The following is a 17185-nucleotide window of genomic DNA, read 5'->3' as shown; positions in this document are numbered from 1 at the left end:
TACGTTATTTTCTATATACAGTATTGTATAGTATTTAATACGATGGACATTAAAAGTATTTCATGTGTGTTCGTATGTGTAGAAAGCCTTGCATTTAGGCCCATTCGTATTTGGCCTGGATTCAGATAAGTGCTTAATGGATTCCTATCGAAACGTCTTATCTATCGAACGGTGTTAAGTGACTGAAATGTGTGATTTGTGTTATTGAGATTCAATAGTTGAATTGATGTTTTCTAGTGATCGTCAATTGGCTGTCTAAAGAAACAGGTATATGACTGTATGAGTTCTTGAACAAAGAATGTGTCTTATGGTCGACAACTTAAGTCTGATATCTTGTCAGTTTTAGGGTAGAAAGTGTTACGCTTTCACGACTCAAACTAGCCTTCGGTTTTTAAGTCGTAAGCTTAAAAGACCGAAAGCCTTCAAACAAAACACTTTAGCAAATATATGGAAAATGATACGTAACTGGTATTTGCCGTACGCACGTGTTAAGCAGTTGTTTTTGTTTTCGCCTTGCGTTTGTCTTTCCTTCCACCGTTTTTTTTTTTTTTTTATTAACGCGCACCATTTATATGCTGTATAATCTCAAGGAGGCTTGCCACTTCTAGCAGAAAACTGTCTCCTATATGTAGCCACATGCTGTTCGGAAGCTTTAGAAAACTCACACAGAAATGTCTGTGTGTGTTCGTCAATTATCCTTTAACTCCAGGACTTCTAACGTAAACGCATAAACGAAACGCAGCAATTTACTATTAAGGGTAAACGTTCTTATTTTGGTAACGAAAGCCATAAAAATTCTGTTTCCCAAAATGGTAAAATCCAATCAAAATGATAGTTTACGATACCGGTACTGTCAAATTTCTATGACATCCCTGCTAAGGCCAGACACACTGTGGCGATAAGAAGTTCAGTTGGGCTGAACATATGACGGTATGCAGTTGGCTGAAATAGCATACAGCCCAGGTGTATTGGTTGACCGACCCACTCTCGATGCACATATTTCGAACTGGTATAAATAGCATTATTTTTTTGGACAGTATAGAGGAATTTTTGAGGGCTGAAATGACGTGATTTAAATGACCGTTATGGGGTTTTCTCTCTTTCAAAATGAAGCGCACCATTTCCACAGACTACTATGATATGCAGAAAGGTTCTCAGAAACATAAAAAGGAGAAATCCAGGTCGCACAAATTATTGGTAACATACATTGGTCAGGTTCCCTTTTTTTTGACTGCTGGTGATCTGTAGAGAGAGTTTTTCACATTGAATCAAAAAATGGCAGTCAATAATCCTTCGGTAGGGTCCACACAATAGGAGGACTTCCGCCGCATAAAGTGACCGTCCCTACTTCTAATTCTCGCAGCAGGCGAATTACACTTTCGTCTGCAGCTGAAACAGTAGCCAAACCGTTAAATGAACTGAAAATTAACCCAGTTTCGGATAATTACTCTATATATATATATTTCGAAGATGCTTATCGTTTGTGGGTCGCGCGTCCAGCAATAATTTTTTTCTGGTATTCACCGGGCATCTTGTTCTTCTTTGTTCTAGCAAAATATTCTTTTTTGTTAGTCGTAGAATTGTAGTACATGAAATTTTCAGAACTTGCAGTTTGCGTCATATTCATACTTTATGGCCTTCACAATTAGAGAACGGTTTCAGGTGCGAGTCTACAAACTTGAACTTTATTTTCGTTGCTATGAGAAATGACGAATCGGCACATTGAGGTGGATTAAGTATTATGAACTCACTTAAGGTAACCAAGCCAATTAGTTTTCTTTATAGGGGAAGCACCCGGCCAAACTCAGACAAAAACTATACAGGCGCGTTCTAAACTTAGCATTTTAGAGGGTACCCTTTTCTGTTAAAACAATGTTCGGTTCCATGCTAGTGGCGCCATTAATTAGCTATAATATGCACTCACTTAACATAAAAACCTCAGGGCAGCCACCGTGCTGCCTTGACTTCTCATCCTACCTTGAAAAAAAAGCATTGTTTCGAGGTCTAAGCTGGTTCTCACCGATCACGGTTTTCTGAAGTTACATCTACGGTTGTAGAGGACGCGGTATGAGACGATGCGCAACCATGACCTTTACTCCGTGATCTGTTTTTCACGAACGCTAGAATTCTTACCGTTGTTACTTGTACAATGCAAATGTTGCGTACACTAAGTGACTGTATTTTTAATGTATTTGGAAGGGAGGCGCTAGGTTTCTTTGGAGAAAAAAATGTATCTTTACTTGCACCTCCTGTTTCAGTTTTTTCTCCATTCAGGACAGCATATTTATACATTTCGCCGAGTTAATAAAAAAAAAATGACCTATTTAGCCTACATATCTTTGACGCGCTAATGCTTGCGCATAATTCTGTACGCGAACCTACATGCCCCGAACTTCATGCGATACGAATGTACTAAAGAATAACCAACTACTACGACGAGGAAGCTCTGCGCACTCGAAGAGTGGCCCAGTGATGACAAGAACACGAGGTACAATACGACTAAATAGAACGAACCCTGTCGTAGGGTTTCTCATTATTGTTGATGCCTTTTTGTATCTGTTGATCATTTAGCGGGTAAATAAGCTGACGCATACGTACGGCCTGCTTGTTACGGTAGCCATCTTGTAACGGAGGCGCACCAATGATGTACAAAGATGGGCTACGTAATTTTTTTTATCGACACGCACGCCGCTTTTGAAATTAAATGAGTTTTTTTCATCGACACTAAAAAACTTATAGCACCGATACCCTCGCAACGAGCAATCTGGAATATATTGCAAATAATGAGTATACTGATGTTCTTTGATCGTCTTCAAACGTCACTCCGAGGTAGTGCCTTTTCTTTAACATGGAAAGATCATGGTGAGCATTTTTACTCGTGATAAGAGTTCGATTTAGAATAAACTTTTATTGAATAAATAACTTTATATAATAAACAAATCCAATTTACATCATACGATTGGAGAAGCTTAGGTCAGTGAGTCAGCTGAAGCTTAAATGATCGAAATCAGTATAAAATCACGATTGCAACCAACACTAAACTTCAATCAAAATTTTACTTGAATTCAAAAGGTTCCATAATTTAAATTAAGCGTTCAGCCATTTGTACGCCGTTGCTCGTGTTTTAGAATTAACTAGAATAGTATATTCTTTAGCAGCAATTCTCACAGTAATTTTTGCTTGATAGTTTAGTTTTTTTATGTTTCGAGTTTTACGTCTCCGTACAACGTTTTACGTGCCGTTAACCACTCTATAAAACGGCTAGCTCCCAGCACGAAATGAAGCGTGTCTATTCCCGAATTCGAATTTTGCCGCAACGTGTCTCTAAGATCAGCTGGCAAGTGCTAAACTATCAAGGGGACTTTTGCATTATATCCAATAACTCACGATCAGGCCCTATATTGAGAAATGCGTATCATTTAATTTACGACAGTTAAGAGTATTTATTTTTAGATTTTAGGTAACGGTCAGTATAGCCTAGACGAATTAGCGACAATCTCTGTTAGAATATCGCTAAAATTTTACGTATTGTTATATGTTAATTTAGAATGCGTCTGTGCCTCTACAAACTAAAGCAAATTTGCATTGACCAGTAAATATATTTAATATAATTTATGCGAGCAGTTGGCGTTGTTCGCAAACATAAAACAGGACATGTACGAAACAATTTTTTTTCGCAGCTACGGTAAGGAAAACAGCTTTGGAAAACTTCTCCACGATTCAGATTTATTAATATACATATAGGTTTTCCTCTAGTGTTACATACTACATTAACGTTGTGGTTAAGTACTACTGTTTCACGGTGACTACTACCGCTATAGAGACAACAAAAAGTACTTATGTCGAAATGTGAATGTCACGCCGGCACCAATACATAACCCCTCGAACCACTGCAACCGCTCGCGAAGCTTGCAGCAATGCTCGTCTTTGAAAAGATACGAAATCTTACGCAGTGAGGCTGTGAGGGGGCTACAATTCTGACACTCCTGTTCCTCATGCTGGCAGAGACTCGAGCGAGTATCTATTATGCGCACTGCTTTGCACTGAAGAGCACCAGACCAGGCCACGCCAATGGAGCCATCTGTGTTTTCCACAATAATACGATTGACGGCCCTAAGCTGTGACAAGTAGCTGATAACGCCATTGCATTACGTGGTTAACGATTAAGTCTCGTAGTGGCCTATGTTCGGCCAGCTGATTCGATACGTACTAGTGGAGGAACTCGTCAGTGGCCTGCAAATGCTGCTCTCCGACTTGGTTACTGCGAATGACTTTAACACCCACCTCGGCCAGCCAAGACACGCTCACGCGTAGCTGGCAATCAATCTCCGACCAACACCGATTTTCCTAGGGCATTTATGAATTTTCGTCATTGATATATTTGCAACAAACATAACTAAGTATACCATATACTCAGTTGAAACTTTACCATGAAGTTTTAGCACAAAAACTATACACTGTTAGAGGGCGCAACTGTTTGTGTCCAAATGTCCAAATGGCACCTGCGCGGACTGCAAAACTGTTCATCGTGATGCCTAAGTGTACACAAGCTCCTAGAATGCCCTTGTGAAGTTCTTCTCTACCGAACGAAGTGAATATTGTAACTGTATGCTCAACATCTAGTTGAAATCCTTTACTTTGCAGAGCAGTCCCTCTGTCTCTTCCGGAATGTAACGTGTTACCCTTCAACAAGACCTTACAATGCGAGAGCTCATGCATAACACTGAGAAGGTACGCAACAAGAAATCACTGCTCTAGACAGAGTCTGCAACGAGCAGCGTCATCATAACGGGCCTTAGCGACGAAAAGCGTCTGTTATAAGCTGCTCTTCGCCTTTGTGACTAGGAAACTGAGCAGCTATTTAGAAGGCGTTTACGCCATATCAATAAAGCAACATGGGTTCCACAGAAACATTGTCCAGGATTCTAATGGACGACGTCAAGTGAGCACCGGTCACGCCACGCTATCCACAGTAAGCGGTGCTCGTCAGTCGCAAAACAGCCTTCGATTCAGGGGCCAGATGTAAGATTATGCCCACGCTGGCCAGAGTGGGTGTTCTTATAAATGTACTCAACTTTGTCACTGCGATTCTACAAGCGAACAGAATAGTCGACATCGACGACGGAGTAGCCGAGCTCCCGCCTTTCACACAAACAATTAACCTGGCTCAGACGGACAACCTAAGCCTTTAGTTAGCCTTCATCTTGTTAGAAAACCCCCTTGAGGTAACAAGAGGGCTGAAAAAGTCATCGTATATTTAACGTATATATAGCAATATACAGGCCGGACAGGATCCAAATGCAGTAAGCTCTAGCCTAATTTCGGCGGTATCACCGGATTTGGGACTGGCTATAAACCTGATCAATGCGAGAGGGATAAAGTCTAGAAGGGAAGGGACAACAGCGGCTACTAACATCTTGTATTTCGCCAGGACGCCTCTTGCTTATATTAATCGTTTTCGTGCTTCGGACTGCTTCTCTCCGCGAACGGCAAAAGTTCCAACGCATACGTTATCGAAGGATGCAGGAAGGCAGTGTCGGCCGCATGGGCGGTTAAATTGTCCATCGTTTGTTCTTCAAAACCGCCCTCAGTTTGGCTGACCCCAGGGTAACTACAATCGCAACGTATGCGATACGCGTTACTTGGGAAGATTTTACAGTGAAAGACCTCGAACAATAAAATCGTGTCGAAGCTTTTTTCTCAAAAAGCACCAGGACAACACATAACGATCCGAAATTGCCTCGCATATCCCCAAGCCGCCATTGCACGGAAACCTACGCCGTCGCTCTGAGCTTTCAGCTACGAAAGCCCTGAAGATCAACTTTCGAAGCTGGGAGCAAACATTTGCGGAGGTCGATGGATATTTCTTTGCTTTAGGTGCGATAAAGATCAATGAAAAAGCATAAGGTGGCTACAGAGACATATTGTCAGTCGCTTTGTCGCGCATCGATCACGTCAAAGGCCTTCAAAAGAACCAAGCTTTTACATGTTTAAAGACACATGTAGGTGCTCCGATAATAATTCAGTATTTAATTGCAGTAAAACTAATTACGGACATTTGTTTTCTAGATATACTAGAAGCCTAAGCCGATTTCGGTATATTTAGATATATATTTCTATAATTTTTCCTTACGTACTGGGACGTCTCAAAGAGCAAATCATGCGCCAGGTCCCGCAGCTGCATATCATTCTAATTCGATGTATTTTATATTCAGCATCATGTAGACATCGTAGACTGGACTGAAATTACGCACCGCAGCCTGTAGTCAATGCTGCAAATAATCTTGAAAATCAATCTTGATCAAATGCAGCTACTCAAACAAAATTACATAGTTAGATTGTATGTTAATCTAATGGGAAGTCTATCCAAAGCAAAGAAGAGCCAACAACATCCGTTGTTACAAACAATAAATCGTGACAACTGCCGATGCATCTACCAATAGCTTCGCTTTCTCAAGGCGGTGCTAGACCCATCCTGGGTTAGATAATTGGGTTATCTAAATACGAAAATAGGTGCCAAGGTACTAATAGGCAACCACCGATAACTTCAAAACGGTCTTTGTCGCTGGTTTTGAGAGTACCCTAACTTGCTTACCCCGAAATCAGCCAGGATATTCAGTGTTTATGTATTATAACACGTCTTTCGAAGATTGATTGTCAGATAACTAGATATGATTTTTCTGTCAATAGAGTAATTTGAAGCTCGAAATCTCTACTATTGAAGTGCGGACGATTATCAAAAACGGTAATTAACTCTTCCGATTGGTACCCTTCCTTGGTCCAGTAAACTGTTTTTTGATACGAGAAAGTAAATCTAAATTAATATTTTGAGGGCTAAAAAGGATCAATAAAAGCTCCGGACTTTGTCAGCTAAAGATTTGCCCCTGCTTGAACTTGTTGTACCGTATTCGCCTATGTGCCAGTTATCCATAGGTCAAATCTCAGAACATTTGAAAGTAAGCAGATGCCTTCGAACAAATTATATTTAATAGTATTTCATTTTTTAGAAGAACACACAGACAGTGCTAAAGGCTCTATGTCATGTCCAGAGCCAAAGTGAGTTTGAAATCCTGTGAGACACGCGTGTCTCAACCGTCAAAAACCGCGTGTCAAAACCGACGACTGAGGTGATTCAGCACGTGTATTCAGCATGGACTAAACTCTCGATGCTTTTTTTCCCCGATCGTATGATAAGTAAGATAATGTAGACCATCACTAAGTGATGCTTACACGTTTCATAAACTCATGCCGTTTTCGCCTATGAAAAATTTGCCCTTTTTTACTGTAATTAAAATGCCTTCTCATCTTTCCAAAATACTTTAGTAGAAACAATTTCTATTTAGTAAAAAACCGTGTACTGCGTCATGCACAGCCCTGAAGTTTCCTAGTCGTTTAGAGACTGCCTTTTAATGGGGCTAAAAATTTATTATATTCGTTAGAAAATGATTTCGGAAGGTTTGAACTCTCGCTACCTGTATATTTTACTTAACAGTTTAACTTAAAACTTGGAAAATTCCTTTTTATGAAATGCTTCGCATTCGTCTGCGGTGTTTACATTTTGTCTGAGAGATGTACAGCGTAGACAACGGTTGTTGAGGAGGTTTTGAGGGTAATGCGTAATACATGATAGAGTTAGCCAAAATGTTAACACTCTTAAGCTTTAGAACCTCATCACAACCACTGCTATATATTACGTTGTTTGAGACTCAGTCACCTTCAAAGCTCTCTACGCCAACATCCATTTAGTCACACCACTGCCATATATAGCCTACCTTTATCAGGTAATGCATTAGAGGCGTGCCCAAAATGAACTGGGTAATAGTATTACCAACCACTTTACCGTGTACATATTACCGCATTTACGCATAACGAGGTACCGGGAATTAAAAATAAATATATTTTTCAACAACATTTCTAATAAATTTTACCACTAGTAATATCAGTGCCTGCGATGCTATCTGAAAACGACGCATTGCTCTGAACTACGGAAACATGAAAAAGACATTAGACGGAAGCTCTTTCAGGCTCGACGTGTAGCTCAGGGCTTATCCTATCGTAACACGAATGTTCGTATACCTGCAACGCGACCTATAGTTCTACCGGTTTAATATAAGAGGCCAAAGTGTGTCTGTCATTTTTATAGATAAATAGCCGAGAACCCGGGTTATTGTCTAAATGGCAGAGGAAAACCGCGAAAAGCGAATAAATTACTTCAGTTAGCCGGACCAGTTTTTTCCAATAGTTATCTCCACTTAAAGTTAAATGAAAAACGTAATTACTCTGTAATAGGCCTGTTACGTAAGCCTAAAAATAGCTTTTAAGTGCTAACCAAGAAATTCTACGTTTGATTTTCACTCGGCCCACGAAACGATGTATATATAGTCAGATTCACATACACACGCAACAAACAGCTAGAGTCTTTACTAATATATGGTATACGGGTGTAATATGGGAAGTTGCAACGCAAAATAAATCAATTCCAATTTGAACAAAACTGTTAAAACTGACTTTTTTTTTTTGTTTTTTTATATAGATACCCTTTTGTGTATGTTGATTTCGTTTTCTTTGTGCAGAACGATAGGTGGAGCATTTTAGGATATGGTAGCTGAAATATGCTGTATAATCGCTGAAGACACCAACTTGTCGCAGCTGTTAGGCTGCCATCATTTGGGACAGGATTGGCAAAGAAACATGGGTTATTGTGAGCAAAAGTTTGTGGGTTCACCTCGTCGATTTTATCACGAAGACCGAGTAGTCGTACGGATAAAGCGGGACCTGGATAAAGCCTGCGCGTATAGTACTAGATCTTGCCGTCCATCTGTCTATAATGTGAGCCACTCTATGGCTGATGTCGTTTTTCGGAGCTTCGGAAAAGTTTGTCTATGAGAAAGGATTGTCGAATCGATTAGCAGACAAAGCATCATAAAAGCACTTCGTTGCCTTTGCAATACTCGCCATGCAAAATATGCACGGGACGAAGTCCACAAATTACATTGTACTACACAACTAGTGAGAAATTTACTTAGTAAGGGATATAAGCTTCCTTTTGCGCGGAAAGCCATATTTTTGCTTATTCCTTTAGCGGGCCTTTGGGAAGGTGCGAATGACCGCTTACAAAACGGGCAAGAGCTGTAAAACAAGCGGAAGACGGCAAATGCGAGGATCTGGCAGGATGATGGGATTGACTGACTCCGATTCCTGACCGATCAAGGGAATTCGCTCGTTAAGTGACGATAACGATATGATTTAAAACACGTGGCAATGACGACAGTAAGGAAAACAGCAGACAGCCTGCTGGCTGAGAAAAGCACAAAACAGGCGCGGCGTGATCGATTATTGGCCACCTACTTAGCCAGCGACAAGTAACCAATACCAATAGCAACTCAATAGAATCCGTCAAGCGTTTCTCCACTAAATACCTCACTAGACTGCAAAGTCATAACGGTTATAATTTACTCTTACATTAGAATTTTAGAAAATGTAGTTTTAGGTAATTTCTTACTCTATAATAATAAAGCTTGCTTTGTTAGGGAAACCAACAAAAGTCCACAGATGCGAATAAAATATCCTCGCTAAAACGTTAACAAGTAGACCTGTTTCTTCTTTGATAAAAAAAAATTCGAATATATGGTTCAACCTTCTGATTCATCAGGGTACAACCTATATATATACAATCTATATAGCCTATGAGTTGCCATAAGACTACAATGACGAAAAGCGTAATAATTTTCAAATAAGTCGAACGCTACCTCAAATTATTGTGATGGTACTACGCCCATAAAGATACACGCACCGCTTCCTTAAAAAGTGAAACAAATGAAACTTATTGTAAAATTACCCCTGCTTACCCAATTCTTTCAACATAAATTAGCCCAAGCGCACAACGACGCACTCAAAAACGCTAATGGAAAGTGGCCTGCGCCAGAAAGAAGACTAAAATTGGATAAAATTACTGTTTAATTTCGTTTTATTAAGGGCACATGCCCTTCTCACTGGAACTGTGGGCGAATACTAAATGAACAGGAGTAGCTATAAACTCAGGAGTTTACATATATTTATACAATATAAAATGTAGCATATAGGTATAAACATAGCTCGGTAAAATACGTGTGATAATACGGCCAAAACCGTATGTCGAATTTTATTGGTAGCGATGAGTGGTTACCGTAAGTATCGCATAAAGCACCCTTCCCAGATTTATAGCATATGTCCATAAGGGCACGTGAGAACTTGCTACTTCATCTTCCGCTTTAAAAATTCTTCTAAGCTGACGGCTAGGCCTTCGAATACCTGGATCTCTATTCTGTGGAAAAGTTAATCGAAAAATGTAAACGGCTCCAATACGATACGCCGTAATGTTGTGCTTGAAGATTCTCGGAGCCTATGTTATGGCCTACCTCATTGTATGTTAGTAGAAATATGGAAAACAATAAAACGCCGTGGATAAACACTTATCTCACCGTGTTAAAAACATTACAGCATAATTGAATGAAATTCAAAACGTTTGAATGTCACTATGCAGATTACTAGTATGGATTCGGGTGTCACCTTGCTCAACTCAGGCCTTATCTTTGTCACACTGTAGGTTTTCCACTTTGTGAAGGACAAATAATGAACGATTAAAAATATATATGGATTCGTTATGCTGTTCTTTCCTAATATAATTATTGTTTATTTGTTTTTCCAGATCGAGAGGTGGCGTTACAGTAGCTTAGTGGCACGCACGTGACAGATCAACACATCTTGAAGCTTAGACACGAAACATATTACGCCAATTAACTCTCCTTTATAAGCACATGGCGCAAAACTTGTACAGAAAGTTACATCTCTAAGAGGAAGTTTACTGAAGCAGCGAAAAATCTATACGAAGCGCACACGGGATGAGAATATACAAATTTAAACATCACGTCAAATATACCATCGTCACAAGCTAAAAAGCCGGCGATAAATAACTAATTACGTTCGGGCCTACAAACGTCCTTTTGTCCACTCTAGAATTGAGGCTTGAATATGGCGGGTGCATCAGGTATTTCCGAAGCGTCAGGATTGTGTGGAGCCGACGAAACAAGCTCTAAGGCGGGAGGATATCAGACCGTAGACAAAAGTGAATGTGTAGAAGAAAAGGCTCCAAGCCAACTTCCCCTACGACCGGACGATGCGTCCAGCCACAACGAACTCTTCAATGAAGATAATGTAAGTCTCTAAATTTAGCATTGAGTTGAAAAGCTTATTAACATCTAGATTAACAACTTCGTCAGATACAGGTCGGAATCGACACTTGAAGAACTGAGAACTTGAAGAAATGAGAGACACTTAAAGAACACTGGGATAAAAGAGAAAATTGTATTGTACTCTACGTTGCATTTATGCTAATTACTGCAATTATAAGCTTTTACCGCTTTTTACTTACCGCCTTACTTTAAGCCGTAACAACCTTATATAAAATGTTCAAATAATGCAATAATATTTTATAGTCAATTCTACAATTCTTCCATAACCAAAAACAACCAGAATGCCTAATATACCGATAGTAACCCTCCAATATAATTTTCTCTTAATTATAACCATTATTGTTACTTATATATATATATATATATATAAAGTTTGCAACATATATACATAATCGTGCAAGTTTTGTAATAAGCAAAATGTGCTTCTTCAGCAAAAAGGGATGGTCGCCTGCCTCCCGCGTTTCGTCAAGGCGTTAACGCTATCTGTGAGCAGCTTGAAAAAGCAACACCACCCTGTGAGAGGTTGTCTCTAAACAAAGTAGAGAAATCAAAGTAGAAAGTGGACCAACCGAAGTAGGGGAATTGTTGCTAACTTTAGATAGCTCTGGAAAATGAGTTTGGCTTTGGATGCTGATGTCGTCGTTGTTTGCCCATAAGGGTCAACAAAGAGCTTGTCAGTGACCATATGTTGGATAGGGTAGAGGACGCTAAACATATACAATCAAATAGTACAGTTCCATGGGCACACACGTCAGGAGACATAGATGACGACGCACTGTTGTTGGGCACAGCCTTTCTGTTAATAAAGAGTTGTTCTTTACTTGTAATTTAATTATCGGACGTGTTAGCGCTAAATCATCGTTAGTGTATTCAAATAGAGATTTTCTGCTGAAAAGATAAAGTACAGGTTTACCGAAACTTAGCCCAAAGTATGATAGATTCATAGATAGAGGTAGTGAATTGGCAAACTACCATCGGCTCCAAACCCGAAGCCGATGAACGAAAGGCAGCTGAATCTTTTCCAGCCAGACGATTCGTACACTATCGAACTTTACTTGAAGGATATTGAAAACCAAAAGGTTCTCTATCTAGCGGATACCCCATCTTTCGATTCTCCCATACTGCTATGAAATACTACTGTTCTAAACAGAAGAAGACATTTTAAAAGGACGTGCAAAAGCTCTGCTTTATATCAATCATCTGGATGTTTGTTCGGGACAACTGTATCTGTTTAGCAAGACAATGAACGTGCTGCACGACCTTTCTTCTACAACATGGTCTAGTGTCAAAGGGCATGACATCGATGGCTATCAATTCGAATTCAACATACCTATATCAGGAAGATGTTGAATCAAGCACGAAATCTCATTTGAAGCTTCATAAAGACACCTCAGAAAGCATACTCTTATCCGACATCGGAAAAAGAAACTAGCGTATATGTCGACGACGCCTTTCATAACATTCGAGAATCGGAATTATACAATATTTCATAAGCGATCAATGACAGGCCGTTGACGCGGACGATGTGAGACGTACGCGTTAAAAAAACTAGAAAGCAAAACCTGTGTAGCATCGAGTCAACGAGCGTCCCTAAGCTAACATGCGTTTACTCTGAGTAAAAACCAAGGTTTTTGGTCCCTTAACCTCGTCTTATAGCTTCCTGCTGTAGTCCTTTAGGCTTCGCTATTACGAAAGTCATCAGGTGAATGCACTCGATCTTGTCGCTATATGAAGCAACGTATGGACTTCTCTTCGGAGAAATTACATTGTCGGCATATGGCAGCATTTTGGTAATAATCGTTTTCGATCATGTCCGTGTTCGAACGTGCGACTTATGCACGACCGGCTGATGATAGCGCTTCAGCCACACTCGAGACTACTCTGCATAAAAGCCAGTGTTTCTAGAATAGATTTTCAAAAGCCTTGTGATTCCCTATTCATATGCACTGTGTCTTTTTTAGTCTACAGAAGCTCCACCTACCTTTAGAGCTCCTCCAGCAGTCACATAGGGTGTGATCTGAAATATGTGCGAAAAAACGGTAAGGTTCAGGCGCTGAAAAGTTCCTCTCAAAAATTTTTGGCGAAGTACGAGAAAGCGTTATAGCAGATTCAGTTAACGTCGTTCTTCAAGAAGAGTTGATAAAAGTCGCCGGTGTCCTTAGCCTTCAGTTGGCAATACGTAAAGCTGTTATCTATCGCGAATGCAGACACAGGCGCTTTATTTAAAGATGATTAATAGTGAGCCACGCATGAACTGCATCTGTTGTTAATCCATGAATATTTTAAGGTATCAAAACATGTGTGAGCTCGACGTAAGGAAATTTAATACATAATTTCGCTAATTTCTAGAAAAATCTGTCCCATTTAGCGTCATAGCTAAAAAAAAAAGTTACTCCTGATCTGAGATGAGGTCTTCAAGTTCATCTCCACAAAATTCTGTCGAGTGTTCTGAAACTGGAATGCTTTCTGCAATGTATTTCCACATAAGATTTGGAAACGTGTTGTGTTTAACACATATTATTTATGGTGTTCGTATATGAGTATTTTCAGCTTTAGCATAGTTCCTGGCAGTCGACAAATTACAGTACCCTCAGAGTGACAATTTTAATAAACTTTTACAAAGTAAGATTCTTTTTTCTTTAACTTTTACAAACATTCTTGACCGCGTCGATGGGGTAATTTGTCCGAATTCCTGCTTATAATCACGAATGAAATTTCTGATTGTTTCGATGTAAAGCATATAACAAAACAAAAACAAGTGAATCTGCGACTAGCGGCTACGACGAAAAATATTGGTGGAGACGTGCGAATCAAAAGCAGGATTGCTGGCGCTGTTTACTTAGAGAGGTATAAAAAGGTCGTCGACGTTAGGTAGACTCTTTGTTAGGTGCTCGCTGCCTAAATTACGAAGACGCATCGGCTGTTGCCGAAATTTCCTTGTTCGATCCTATTAGTTATTGATGAAGTGCTTTGCCCTTCTGCCAGCGAACCTTTCCTGCCGCTAGAAGAAAAATTTCATAGATAATTTTGGCAGAAATAGCGACGAACAGCAGCCAGTATCTGAGCATTTAAACATTCAATGCACATTAGTTTTTCGCACGAAGGACTGAATAAAGAGATCGTGGGCATGCTACTTTTGCCTTCTTTGAACAGATTTTTATTTCAAGGTATCAATACAGTATTAACTAACTAATAGAAATGACCGAATATCAATAAGTACTCACTGACAACCTTAGTGAAGCAAGGGAATGACTTAAAGATGCTATCCGTAGCAGCTATAGTCGTTTATAGTGGTCCTATAAGCACAACTAATAAATGTCTCATCGTACTAGACAAGCTACATGCATATATGGAAAATTCTCATATTTGCGGCGAACATTCTCGCAGCGCCATTACCAACGCTCTACGTAAATCTGACTGGATCTGAGCGATGAATTTTAAAAATGCAACGAATCTTTAGTAAAAGATTGAAATTGAGTGAGCAAAAGTGCAGAGCAAAAAGAACTTTTACCGCACCTACCTCGCTGTGAATATCGAACGTTTATAAAAGCTCAATATCAATCAGCTGGCTTTATCTTTTACTAGAGGAAGATTTGGGCTGGATTTTACCTTGTGATAAAAGACATATTAACGCTACGTTACTTTCAAGACTGAGGAGCAACGAAGTTGCCTATTCTTCAAGTTTTAATTTAATAAACGGGTACCAAAAAGACGTGCCAATAGTTAGTAGCACTCTTCTAACAGTAATTGAATACAGCTATCAGGGGGAATGTCATCGCATTTTTTTTGTTGTCCTGAAACACAGAACAAAAGCTGCGTTAAAGACTCATGTGCCTTCCTAGCTATATAGGTAGAGTTTTTCGTTGCCTTCTTCATTGTTGAGAAACGGTACTTGGTGCTATACTTTTAACGAAGCAACGTTGTTTGCTTAGATAACTGATTATCTGGGTCCTAGCTCATCCTAAAGGCCACAGACCTGCCAGTCATTCTTATTTTTTAAATCTTCTCATGTTTAATCAATTGTCCTTCTTTTAGGGTGAACGAACGGATCATGCATGGTGGTTAACCCAACTTTTGCTATCTCAGCCCGTTTTTTTCGGCACCTGGGACGGTGTATTCACAACCTGTCTTATCCATTTGGTCGGAGCTATTGTCTTCCTTCGGGCCGGATGGATCGTTGTAAGTATTATACAATTCAAGAAGATACATGCTTACGAACATACCGCTATGACTTATATTAACACATAATTCAAGTAAACCAATTCTATCATAGTATTATTTTTTGTTATCAAGTTTTTTTTTACTGATTTATAGACAAAAAAAAACAATATTTGTTTACCAATACATAGCTATGCCAGACACGAAAAGCTAGACTTTTTCTGATTTGGTTGGATAGTCTTACGGCACAATTATCCCTAAGTTTGGCCTTTATCGATAGGAATACTCGGATCGGGTGCGATTGCAACAACACCTAATGAATCTCTGGATCTCACTGCCGAAGAGCATGTACAAAAACAGATATCTATGAACTGGGCACCGCAGCAGCTGGCTTCCTTCTTTACTAGAAGCCTTAATCCAACGGCATAATCTATAATAAAATTTAGCGCCTGATATATTGATCAAACGTATACAATGATGACATTTGTTGGCGATCTCTAAAAGCGTTCGTTTTATGCAGTTAAAGTACAATTGAGGATAGAGGAAATACAAACGATAGTATCGGTCAACGCGTTGTATATGATCTACGTAACATGTTACAAATGGCACAAGTATTGATATATATGATTGTGGCTAGATGCGTATTGCAAGGCCTGAGTCCAAGTACAATAGATTGTTTGTAATAGCTCGAAAAATGGGTTCCGCTGTGCTGGCTCCTTAAACCTGCAGGTGTTATACATAAACTTGAATATCGCTAATTTCTTTTGTCATTTATTTGCTTTTCACAAGTACCTATATATAAAAAACATAGCTGGAATGGTAGAGATAAACCCAGTCAATTGAAATGATTGATTTACCTACATTTTGACCCTGCGGTAGGACCTAGGTAAATTACCGACTTGCGTTGCCCTATCTAGATAGTCATTCACTAAAATTCGATCAAATATTAAATATATTTGAATAGATATCTAGAATAATATTGTTGGAATTTGAATGAGAAACGCGTCGGTCAAAAGCCATGGTATCGGGCAAATTTTCAGTGGCCCACCTTTATTTTTGTCGTTATTGTACACCTATAACTAATAGTTTCCGGCGGTTTCTGATACTAACGTTCTGATCATGGTGAAGTAGTTTCTCGGAGCTGACTTAGTTATTTTGTAAGTCATTGTAAAGCGATTTTACAGTTAGGAGAGTATGCAGTAAGGCCAAAAATAGATTTGGATAATCTACGGAAGAGCGACGACATAAAAAATGTCTGCTATACTCCGGTGTTACGATTAGCGTATTTACACTACGTTGTTTTCAGGGTAACGCGGGCATCCAATTATCTCTTCTAATTGTAGCACTTACGGCTTTGGTTTGCGGAATCGCCTTACTGGCTGCTGTGGGCGTCACCCAAAGGTGTCATATAGACACTGGGGGGATACATGATATCCTCAGTCATATTCTTGGTGCTAGGCTTGGAGGCGCCGTCTCTTTAGTCTATTGTTTTGGACAGGTACGTGTACAAGATATCGAATACGATATGCTTAGAAATCTAAAAAATTCGATCGGCCGCCGGGTGTATCTCAATCTCATGGTAATAGCAACAATGAGAAAATCATAGGCATCCACGGTGCATTGAATATTATTATGCTTAAAATATGTTAAAATATGAAAAGTAGCATGATTACGACATAGTTATCAAATTTATTGGCAAGCCAGAAGGTTTACGACTCAAGCATTAATTCACCTTTGTTTTTGATGACTGAATGAGGAGTTGCCCCACTCGGGTCAAAAAAGAGCTTTCAAAATAT

At 39.5% G+C, this 17185-nt stretch overlaps 1 protein-coding gene across 3 annotated transcripts in view; it reads left to right on the top strand.

Moving 5' to 3' along the window:
- LOC111259599 (solute carrier family 12 member 8) overlaps window positions 1-17185 on the top strand; it is a 46958-nt gene that overhangs the window by 12387 nt on the left and 17386 nt on the right. For all 3 annotated transcript variants that reach the window (XM_086967966.1, XM_086967967.1, XM_086967965.1), the window contains 3 exons: window positions 10688-11193; window positions 15267-15410; window positions 16696-16887. In XM_086967966.1, the coding sequence (XP_086824092.1) occupies window positions 11011-11193; window positions 15267-15410; window positions 16696-16887 (519 nt within the window). In that variant the 5' untranslated portion in view covers window positions 10688-11010. The remainder of the gene's footprint in view (window positions 1-10687; window positions 11194-15266; window positions 15411-16695; window positions 16888-17185) is intronic.

This window comes from Varroa jacobsoni, unplaced genomic scaffold (genome assembly GCF_002532875.2).
Source record: "Varroa jacobsoni isolate VJ856 unplaced genomic scaffold, vjacob_1.0 scaffold_351, whole genome shotgun sequence".
Classification (NCBI taxonomy): domain Eukaryota; kingdom Metazoa; phylum Arthropoda; class Arachnida; order Mesostigmata; family Varroidae; genus Varroa; species Varroa jacobsoni.
The sequence above is the reverse complement of the archived record's forward strand: the minus strand, read 5'-3'. Positions and strand labels throughout refer to the sequence as shown.